At 42.8% G+C, this 12105-nt stretch overlaps 1 protein-coding gene across 1 annotated transcript in view; it reads right to left on the reverse strand.

The window, feature by feature from the left end:
• Positions 1 to 12105, reverse strand: part of si:dkey-61l1.4 (collagen alpha-1(I) chain) — a 47823-nt gene that overhangs the window by 30219 nt on the left and 5499 nt on the right. The window contains exons 2-6 of the mRNA XM_042100846.1: positions 6688 to 6829; positions 5723 to 5881; positions 5177 to 5366; positions 3504 to 3623; positions 3120 to 3242 (exon numbers count right to left, since the gene is read on the reverse strand). Coding sequence (XP_041956780.1) covers positions 3120 to 3242; positions 3504 to 3623; positions 5177 to 5366; positions 5723 to 5881; positions 6688 to 6829 — 734 coding nt within the window. The remainder of the gene's footprint in view (positions 1 to 3119; positions 3243 to 3503; positions 3624 to 5176; positions 5367 to 5722; positions 5882 to 6687; positions 6830 to 12105) is intronic.

The following is a 12105-nucleotide window of genomic DNA, read 5'->3' on the forward strand; positions in this document are numbered from 1 at the left end:
AGATTCAAGAGACTCCAAGCCACCATGGTCCACAGGCAGCTTTTATCAATACTATTAGTGTACCAGCAAATTGTGTAGAAGAGCGAGTCATTTTCTCACCACATACAGATGGGGAAACCTCTAATCTATAGCAATTAATCAAAGGCCACATGAAAAAACACTGACGAGGGATAGTTCTAAACTATCTGATGAGTATATCCAGAGGAAAGAAAGCTGCATGAATCTCCTAATTTCTCATTAGGGGGGGCCACTGAAGTGCTTTCCAAAAAGTCTCATCATGTCTAATTAGATTGGAAATGATAATTTCACTGTGGAGACCTACAGCACTCTGATTCAAAGCTGTGGGAGAGGAACGCAGCCAGCTCCTTCAAAGAGGCTGGATTAAACCATGACGACTCCATTCGCCAGTTCTAAGAGCAGAACATGGACCTCGTTGTTCTTTGACGCAACTGTATGCATCAGGCAAAGACCCTTAGGTTTTCACAACTTTAATAAAGTTCCCTTGAGGACATAATCTTGCTCAAAACAAACTCCCTATCTCAGCCATCGGGTATCCCTACAACTTATAATTGCTTCCAGAGACACTTTGCAGCCAAAAGGGGCTATAGTAAGCGCACAGAGACAGTTATGCTTCGCAGAGGTGGGTGGTGGTGGTGGGGGACTAAGTATAGATTACTGCTAATGTGATGAGATGACAACAGGTCACCAGAGCAATAAAGAGACCATTGACACCTCAGTGACATAACATTTACAGCAGGGATTTATTTAGCGCACAACTGGGGCATTAAATTACAGGTCGGCGAATATAATGACAGGTTTAACCGCTCCAAGACCAAAGACACTGATGATAGGTGCACCCTGCCAAGGGACAGGAATACTGAGAGCTCTGATATGAAATAAGAACAGCGTGGGACTCCGGTGAGGCCACCACAAGAGCCTCTAATTATTCCCCCTCTCCAGTGAGGTGTATTATCACTCGCAGGCCACCTCTAAAGAGGGAATGTTTCCACTGTGATGGTACACTGTGCCCTTTTGGGGCCAAATGCGCAGAGGATCATGGGAAAACATGCCTTCATCATTTAAAGGCATGCCAGCAATAGGAGCGCAGCCTAAACTTCATAAACGTGCCTTACCCAGAAGGCATCTCTCCAGCTGTGGGTTTTGGCCTTGGCACTTCTCAGGCACTTAACAGTGTTATTTAAAACCGAATGCCGAGGTTTACACTGTGTGCATACGATAAACAATAACCAGATGTAAAAGAGGCTCTGGATGTCATCATTGATGGTACAAGTAAAATAATTGCACTCTCTTCGCAGTGTGCTGTACGCAGATGTCTGAGTTCCACTTGGCCAAACTTACTTTTAGTGACCTGTAACCTAAGGGCTTTCCTCGAACCAGAAACGGCACGCTGTGAGGTCATAATTTGCTATTTTATTCAGTCAGGCACAAATGATGAATATGACTGTATAAGAGCTTTCAGCTCTATGGTTTTGTGGGGCTCTTACTATTATGTCATTCCATAACTTGCTGTCATCCTTCCCAGGAAAAGACTACACTAAAAATTAAACCAGCATGTTTTGCTCTGACTATATGAGGACACTGAACAATTTACACTTGTTTCTCAAAGATTTGGCTTCAGTGCACAAATCCCACTGAAAGGCACCAAAGAAACCCAGAACATACTGTATATATTAACGCTATACGTTTTAAACTTTGGATGCCTGTAACATTACTTCCCCCCTGCAGAGGAAAAGCCATCTTTCTGTATCTGTGTTTGGGTTCACCAACGACCCTGCAGGTTTGGATCCTTTCACTCTCAGATTTCAATCAGAGACTTTGAACTCATGCCTGATTGGTGTAAAAATGACGCTGCTCTGTGTCCTATTCGGTTGTTAAGTCCGACGTCACGGGCCAAATAGCTTTTTGGTCAAAAACGTTTACTAGCGCAGCCAGCCAGTTTTTGCAACTTATAAACCTTGTCACCATCACCTCCTTTTTATTGAGAGTAAAACAAAACCGGTTAACTTTAACAGAGCAATTACTATAGCTGTGCAGCCAGATGATACAATCAAGGGTTACGTGCAGGCTTCCGCAAAACATAGGATTTTATTAGGTTGAGGCAACAAGTGAGTAGTAGGATGACAATTTTCTTAAAGGCTACACTGAATAGCAGAAAAAAAACGTTTATTTTACTGTCTATGGAAAAAAACGAGCGGCTTTGAAAGCCGTTGGACCCGGAAAAAGATTTATTAGCCAATTATTGCATCACTTAATAACCGAATAACCGCTACAAATTAGCAGTATGGTTTTATGGAGACTGTGTTATTGCTGTGGTACCTCTATTAGCAATTTGCTAAATTGCAAAAATGTTTTTATGGGGCCAATACATCTTTGAAGGGAATTCCCTTCCTCTGACAGCGACTGCACACCCTCTGTGTATGGAGAACAGAACAAACTTAATAAGATTACACGTTTCTTAACAGAAAATATATCTGTTGATAGCAGGGCAAAATATAAATTTGTATATCTTTAAATAGGGATAACATTTAGATGTACAGTGTGCAATAAGGATGAAGCAGACAATGTTTTCTTGTGGTTTTACTTGCCTGGTCATAACCACACAAACGCACTTTGGACTTCTTTAACAAGCACAATCCAGAAACACCTTAATCTCTCTGAAACAAGCCCTTCCATCCAAAGCACTAACACTTCAACACAAAGTCCCAGCCCTTTTGTAGCATTTGGTTCCATTGTAGTTAGGCAGTTCCCATGACGCCAATGAATCAAAACACTTTTTCCACTAAGGAAAATAAGCTACAGCTTTATGGGAACACATGAGAAATCACTGTAATCCCCTCACTTCCGTCTTGTCCATTTGGAGACCATTGGGGCTATCCATCTCCTCCAAGCTCCAGCTGAGGCCTATTTGCCCCCTGCTGGGGCCACTGATTTTGGCCATTTAGAGCACAGTCATTTCTCACCGTTTCCCCTGACCCAACTCCCAAGGTGAAAGTGTTCTAACACCCAGCTGCAGCTCACTGTCATTCAGAGATGGGCTACTGCAAGAGTATCCGCGCACTGGGGATGTCTCACAGTTGCCTATGCTCACCCATACTCACCGGAGCCTTCGTTTCTCTGATGCCGGGCCTCACATCTTGTGTCGCGTGCCCAAGAACTGGGCCTTCGTCATCAGCGGAGCTCTCTGTGAGGTCTATTGGCTGCCCAGAGGAGAATACGCTCCCCTGCAGAAAATAAACGGCAAGAAAAATGGAAAATGTAACATATTCAGTTAGACATCTTAGACAACAATGTATAGTGTTGTTATTCTCTGTTATAGCCTATGAGAGGGTTTCTGACATGTAAATCAATTATATTGTGCTGGTTTAGATGTATAAATGTATTGCTTTACAACTGTTTTTTTTTTCTTTTTAAAGATTTTCCCATCTTTGCCATGCTTTTTTGAGTGCTTATATTACTCTGTCACAGGGTCAGCTCTCGTTTACCTGTGTTTTATCTGTGGACCGCAGGGTCTTTGAGACTTCGCACTCCGTGCTGTAGAGGCTGCAGTGATATTTGGCGCCGTCCGAGTCTCCCATCAGAAAGGTCATCTGTCTCAGCTCTCCCTGCAGGGATAAGCACACATGTCCATTTGCTCCGGCCAGAGGTGCAGAGCCATGCAGCTCTGTCCACCCAGATAAATACACATCTCTCCCTAACAGGACGTGGATCTAGTTCAACACAGTCCACTCCCTTTGTGCTTAACATGACTTTTTTTCATCTCTGTGTTGGGGAGTAGCCATAAAACTGACACTATTGGATGACAGGTGATTGCTTTCTGAAGGGTGAGGGCTTTGGACTCAGGCACACACGGGCCCTTTTAGCACTTGGCACTGACAAGCGACAGATCCTTGGATGTAGCCCATTTCCTAATTTGAAAGACAAGTGGGGAGCACATTGTTCAGACCTAGTTGTCCTGGTTCCAAAATAGACAATAGGCAACTTGGCTTACTCTAACGCTAATGCCGTAACACAAGGGATTAAATATACTGTATCTGGAGACAGCAGCTGCATTAACATATACTTAGCCTTGATCAGATAATGATGTGATCTTGATCATGCTCACATGACAGGAGAATGATGTCTACCAGCTTCTCCAGTTTGGGAAAAATTACAATTTCTTGCTTGTAAAAATACTAAAGGAACAACTGAGTCACATGTTGGGTAAAGTCCACCAATGTAGGAAATCTTGTATTTTCATCACCCAGTTAAAATGAACATACATCCATATATTCAAAGTAAATCTTTGCCCTGTATATGCTCATTTTTTTTTTTATATTTATCTGCATTGGTGGCTGGCAGAATGTCATCATGGCAATAGTTCAGCTTATCCTGAAACACTGTGAATACACTTTATTTCTGGACAAGCATTCATTCAAATAATTTTGTGTTAATGTGCTTTCCTTTAATACCAAATGGAAACAGCATGACATACAGTAGGCAATATTTGTGAAATCACACAGATCAAAGTCTTGTCATCACTAAAACGTCATAGACTGTGTCATCACATACAATACATCTTCTGGAAGTCCATCATTGACGTCTAAAAACATGACACAGATGTTCAAGGTATGTGCAGTCTTGTGCACTGACAAACACAGTGCAAGACTTGGCAACCAGATCTAATAGTAGTGATGGATCGCCAGAGATGGAGGACAGCACTGGATTCAATGAGAGCTTCACACTCCCAGAGTACCTGCAGTTTAGGGGCCTTCGTTGTCTTCTGCAGGAGCAGATTTATGACCAAATGCTGAAGATGACCAGATTCCACAGCAATATGGAATGTGCTGCTCTATAGACGACCCAAATGCATGCCAGCAATAAAGTGATGCATTTCTGTTGCAGGCACTGACAATTACACTAACCACAAGACATGATTCACGTTGCATCAGGAAGTAAAACGTAAAAACCAAGAGCATGGCAAAAACTATTGCCCTGCTTCCTCATGCTTTTCTTTTGCTTCTGGAATGAAGGTGTCTATTTTTCCAATCTCATTCATGAAATGTCGGAGTCATAGACTGTCAGAGTACATTAGAGCAATTTTGTAATGAAAGCAATTGGACAGATGATAAAGCAAACACAGAGAGAAGAAAAAAAAAAACATTGGTTCTATACTTACCTCAAACGGTGTCTCAAATCCCTCCAGGATGCCACCTACAGTCAGCAGCCCCTCCGTAGTGATGCCCATGTAGGGGTAGACCCACTTTACCGTCTCAACCAGCACACAGTCTACATACAGTGCCAGCCCTTTGGAGGACACTCCAATAGAGACATGGTGCCACTGGGAATCAGACACTGAGACTGGAAACCTACAAGAAGAGCCCGGTAGAAGGGATGTAGGTTAACATGAATGTCATTGAGTGGTGTGAAAAATGTCAACATAGATCTTAACTTGTTTCAACATTGTAACATGTGTCTTAACCATATGTCTTAACTTGAAGTCATGTTCCCAAATCTGTGCCCCTCGAAACACATTAACTGCAGTTAAGGGTAAATTGACATGACTACATTTTATCCATTTTGAAAGTCTATTTTTGATTTTTTTTGGTAGTTGTTAATGAAGTAACAAGAAACAGTCTTCATCAGGGCATGCCAGGGCATTGGTTGTTGTGTTTGGAGTGGTGTGTGTGTGTGTGTGTGTGTGTGTTTGTGTGGGTTGACCCACTCATAGTCGCGCTGCTGTGTGCTGATGAAGGTAAGGCTGTAGGGCCCGAGACGAAGCTGCAGCAGGACGTGGTTGTGGAAGTTGAGCAGGGTCAGCAGGCTGCGGTCCTCTTCCTGAGAGCTTCTCAGTTGGAGAAGGATGCTGAACTCCTCCGCAAACCTGCAAACACGTCAGAGGTGGACACACACAAGCACACACTCAAACACTCCCTTACAAACACAGAAGCATGTTGTCACATGCCCACACTAGCCTACAGTATTTAAAAGCCTAAAGCCAAGTAGACACTGTGCACAGATTTTCAGTCGTGTATGACACTCACACTACACGTTTAAATCAGATACAACTGCTGTGCTCACATTGTACATTCAACTGCGGACACTGCAAGAATTCTGACATAAGAAAAAGAAAAAATTCTGACATGTTAAAAATCCAATCGGTTTTGACAGGAGTTGGAACGCTGAGTGTTACGTCTTCTACTCGGGCACTGTGAAGCTGCTCAAACTGCATGACAAATTGGATGAGAATTCGGCCTGATTCTAAAGTTACTGGGGTCTGACTGAATCTGGGCTAAAATTGGGTCAAAATCGCACAGTGTCCGCTCAACTTAAGCATGGATCGCACAGGTTGAAAGAGGTACCAGCATACCAGTATAGTACTTACTTGACATAACATCAAAAAGCATACCTACAGCATACTTACTTGGCATCAAAAAGATTGTTTCTTTAAATTCTGATACTATTTCTTGGTCATTCTTTAATGTTTCAATCTAAGAAAACTGCATGGAGCCCCTTTAAACACTCCTGATATTGTATGTCAAACACACACACACACTCTCTCACACCTTCTTTCAGTCACCCCTCAACACACACTTTAAAATCTCAGCATGCCAAAGACCTCCCAGCAAGAGAGGGTCAACCTCATACCAGCCAGTATCTCTTTCACTGCTATCGCGCAATCTAAATTACCTTAATCCGAATGCCTCGGCTGCAGGCATTGCCAGGGTAGAGTATACACCAATTTGAAGAACGGGACACTTTGAGTCCTCTTCTGATAGAGTTACATTATTGCTGTCCAACCCTGAAATGTGTTCTAGCAGGTTCACAATCTCTGTGGGGGAGAGGAACAACATTTACCAAGATGAGCCTTCTCATCACTCTGTGGAGTGGTATGAACAAAATAGCCATTGCAAACATTTTTGTTAATGTGGAAAACCTCACAAGAATTTGTCACTATTGATTGCTGATGCTTAATGCACAAAACATGATGCTCTTTCGTGTGTTTTTCATACAGACTCAATAACATTACACTCTTACTTTTGGGGCACGCTAGTTTACCCCAAACCCCAAATGTGGTCAACATTGAAATCTTTGAACAAACACAGCTATTCACTGCTATCGCTTCCTAGCAAGTCTTTAATCAATCACAGAAAAGGAGCCGTTGAGTGTTGAGTAAATGGTCTGCTTCTACTCACACTCACTTAAAAAAAAAAAATCAGAAAAAGAAAAAAAATATATTTTATGCACCGTGGATGCAGGGGTTTTTGCTGGGGTGGTCTTGAAACAAACAGCAACTGTCCTCCACCAGCTTACCCCAGCCCCCTCACCCCCGGTACAGTCTGCCCCCTCCACCCGGGTCTTGCCCCCCGGCCAGGGTCAACACAGTCACGAGGCGGCCGCAGGACCCTAGCAGCGGTGCCAGGACCACCCTGTCTGCCCCGGCCCTGCCTGTAGCCAGTGACTGACTCCGCTGCTTTTAATGGATGATCTTGAAAAGAACCATGGGAATTCCCAGGACAGATTTCATTTTTCCCACCCTGATCTCTTGAGGATGGAGTCGGACAGACGTGGTGAGAGGTACCCACTGATGGACTTTCCATACCACTCTCTCCAGCCTGACGACAGAGTCAACGGATTCCTCCTGCCTTTATATGCCCCCTAACTCTCTCGTTTTCCCTCTGATGGGTTTGACAGTGAAAAGTGAGTCGGTGGGAAATTTTGCAGTTCTGCACTTACAAAGCAATGACCATATTTTGCAATTAATTTATGAAGGACAAAAACACAGGACCCACTCTTTAAGATGACAAAAGCAAAGATATACTGACAAGGGATTAATGATTCAAGTCAGGTTGTTTATTTACAGTTCCTACAGACTGTCTGATTGAAGACAGTCTGACTAAAATTTAGTTTAATTTTTAGTCTTTCACCAGACCAAGCTCAATCTGGGCAAAAAAGAAATCGCCAGCAGATCAGGCTGGGTTCACCCAGCCTAGATCATTTTCTTGTAATGGAAAATAAGGCGGTTTTCTTAAGATCATGCAACACTTACCACACTACTATTTTTGGACAAAACAAGAGAAAAATGGTCTGCTACTATATTCATACATGCTCTTTGACCTTTTGAGAAAGCCACAAACTAGTACAACAATTCTGTTTTAAGTTTAGCCAAGAATCCTCTCCAGTCCTCAGTCAGCAGCTCTCTCTTAGTCCATCTTCTCCAACATCTCCAGCCCTGTCTGTCCAGCTAGGTGACCGCCTCTGCAACCATATGCCAAAGCCCCCAGTCACACATGGGCACGCTCATGATGCATGGACACTCATCATACTGTGATGAAATCTCCACATTCCATAGCGCTCGGGGCTACAACCCACCACACAGAAGAAACCCGCTGAAGGCCTGTCACTAGGGCGTATAGCAATTGGTTCTCCTTCTAGTGAGCTGAGTGGTAAATTGTTTTTGGTTCCATCTCAACAAGATGCAAATATCACTGAACCAAATCTTACCACTAATTCTGCTTATGAAATGAGTAATTTAATGAACTACTAACACAGGTACTGGTCTGTGTAATAGTAATTACAATGGCCTTGCACAAACACAAAATCATTTTGCAGATATTGCTGCTATTTTTTGGATGCAGTGTTTTTGTTTTTATTTTTACCTGCTTCCTGCAGTAGTATTTGTTGGTTTTAGATTAGATTTGAGATTAGCAGATTGGGTTTGGACTCAGCAGTGGTAGTGTTTGGGGTTGGTGCAGGGGGTGTCAGGTTGTGAGGACAGCTGTTTAGTGTTAAAGGAAGGACCCGGTTCTCTAACTCTCTAACTCCCCCGAGCGATGCCTGGACAACCAGGGTATGCATGTTCATAAATCTCTTACTGTGATGATGGCAAGGAATTTAGACATGGATCAATGGGACACAAAGTGCATTTCCAATCATACCTGTATTTTCACCAGAAAGTGAATGGACTGTTTTACCACTCCTATGTTCAGCATGTAGATAACTACTCATGCATCAAATAAAGAGATCAACACATAGTATTACACTATCAAGGTTCACAACTGACTAAACCATCTGTTTGCTGATGATGCTCCAAAGTTATTGATTAAAAGCATTGTGCCTTTCAATGACCAAATGCACACAGCACCAAAATATTCTTACAGTAACTCTTCTCTGCTCCCTTCTTTCACTTCAAAAACACAAGCTGAATGATGGGCTTCTTGTTCTGGGCCAGTTCAGGGAACTGCACTCCTTAAACAGCTCAATATGAAAATCTACAGTGCGGCGGCCGCGGTGAACGCTACCAGATGAGCGCCTCAATGCTCAAAGGGTCACTTGTGTCCAGGTGGGAGTGAGAGGGAGGCAGGCAGCCCCATCTTGCTGCCATCTGCCTGAACATGAGGAGACGCCTTAGCCTCTGCTGCACAGCTGAGAGCGCGCCGGCTTGACGGGGCGTTTATCTTGCTCAGTCAAAGCTGCTGAACTATAGGCTCCCACGACACTTACACCTGTGGGCCTGTAGGGGGAGCAGGAGCTTGGCATGCCACAAGAGTGAAAGCGGAGAAGGCAGCTCAAGTTTGGAATCAGAAAGTGGTAGCATCAAGTGTGAAGGTGTGACAGGCTCAAGTTTTCTTAGGTCTGTTTCTTAACATGCAGAGACAGGCAGAGAATGCCATCATCCATATCGCACATGATGATAATAATGGTGATGCCAAACCAGTTACACTCAAGGAGTTATTGTTGGACATCAAATAGGCAAAGTAATTTATTGGCAAAAGAGGAAAAATGTGTTATAGGCCTAATATTGATTCTATCTTTCTCTATTACTAGCCCCAGTTATGGAAAAATCTATGAAAGAGTATCTTACATCAGTGAAAGTCATCTGACAAGAGGACTATAGGAAATAAATTCCATAATGTTTAAACACAGAAAAACATAACATGTAACACAATGACCTAGTCTTAGATACAGTTTTGTTTACGTTGAAAAACAGTGTGGAAGGAAACTGTTGCTATGGATTCATAGATGGCCTTTTCCTTCTTGGATTACCTGTCAATTGTCCAAAATACCTCAACAGGAACATGGTTATGAATGCCAGGCTGTAATTTTCAAGCTCCATTCATCTCACAGGACTTGGTCTGTCTCAAGTCGAGCTGAATTTGTTTCTCATTTAATGCCCAATTAGCTTTCTATGTGCCGGTTTATGTTTCATTTACATGGACAGTTAGCCAGAGGGAAATCTTGAGGGAGCACTTAAATAGCTGTGAGGTTCAAAGAAAAAAAAAAGTTTCCCTTGGAGACAATCCTGGGTGTACAGTAAGTTTACAGTGCAGGTACTTCAATTACTAGTGTGTGGGTTACCCCAACAGAAGACGGCAGACAATAAAAATACCGATATGCCTATAATTTTGCAGTTAAACTGCCCTTTTCCTAATGTCGACATGCTTCTCAGACATCATTTTCTGCCTCTGCCTTTTCTGATTAAGGGCATCAAGCCACATGTGGAGACTAGAAGTTTCACATTAATATTACCCACCATGCAGCAGTGCCACAGTAGATGACCTCATAGACATACCACATTGTATGCCAGGCGTTTCATTTGGCTATTTCTCAGGCATCCTGTGATATACAACTGAAGGGGAACATAAACTATTCCACAACAGCATCCTGTTTCAAATTCGACTTTCCAAATGTATTCTTCCTCACTCTAGTATGCTTTTTAAAATACCTCTTTCATTTCCTGCCTTCGTGAAAAATGACACTAAGAGACCACTGGCTGAAATAGCCTACCATAAACGGAAAAGGAAGGAAATCCAAAACCTTGACACCCAGCACTGGCATCCAATTACCATATTTTCTTGTGCAGTTTACCCTGATGGGCATGCAATGCTAATATAATCACATTCACTGCTCAAATGATAAAATTGCCTGATCTAAGTCACCAAAATATTGGAGGTATGCAACACGACTTACTACAAATATGTCAAACACAAGAGAAACACTAGATTTATGGTAGAGATCTCATGAAGTAAAACAAAGACAGAAACCCATGACCATGAGAAGGTATAAAGAAAGAAAAGCCCCAAATACAGACATTTACACACACACACACACACACACACACACACACACACACACACACACACACACAGTCCCACTTAAGGGAAATATATCATCTCAGTCAAACATTACTGATTCATATCACAGTCTGAGAAAAGTGCGTTCAAAGCACACTGCAGCATCTCATTTAGGCATTTAGTAATCTATTAGCCGAGTTATTAAAAGAGTTCAGAGGGGCCTAGAAATGGTGTACTAGCTGTTCTTCAAATGGGTATGAAGACGTCGCTGCATTCCTGTGGAATAGCTTTGGAGCTGTGGGAAAGCATGTTCTATATGTGACATGTCTGCATTTGATGTCAGACCAGAGGGCCTAAAATGTTTATGGGTTTTCTGTTGCAATCAAGGGAAACTGATTACTTTGGACAAGGAGAGGTCACTGAAGAAAAGCATACACAGAACACATCCCTGTAAATCTTGGACAGCGGAGGAATGAAATGCAAACATTAGTGATTTCATCGCCAGACTCCCCTGGGACACAATGGCTCAGATCAAACTCGCACAGAGTGAGGGAAATACAAGCCTTTTGGAAGGAGGACACTGACTTCACCAGAGACCATACATTCTCAAGTCATCACAATCACAAATTATCTTCATTGCAAAGGTAATGATTCTCTCAGGGTCCCATTCTAAAACAGGAACCCTGGCAATGAAGAAGTAGTTTAACGAGTAGTTTAATTTCACATCCATGTCGCACAGAACTCCCTTTCCCTCTCTTGAGCACTTTAGCAGCATATTCCTTTTTAAAAACATGTTTTGGTTTGACATTTCACATGGCAATATTTAAGCATGCATTATGCAAAAAAAAAAAAAAAACAAGAACTGGCAGCTTCTGTGTGAGTAGAGTGATTTGGGGTCTCCAGCACTGTGCTGTATGTCTGTGGCTGCCCTAAGCCAGCAGACCCGCAGCGCTCTGGTCTGGTGGTGACAGCAATAGCGGAGGGTCAGTCTGGGAGAGCTCTCTGCTGAGAGATGGAAGAAGAGCCCTCCCGG

The sequence above is a fragment of the Alosa sapidissima genome, chromosome 8 (genome assembly GCF_018492685.1).
Source record: "Alosa sapidissima isolate fAloSap1 chromosome 8, fAloSap1.pri, whole genome shotgun sequence".
NCBI lineage: Eukaryota > Metazoa > Chordata > Actinopteri > Clupeiformes > Clupeidae > Alosa > Alosa sapidissima.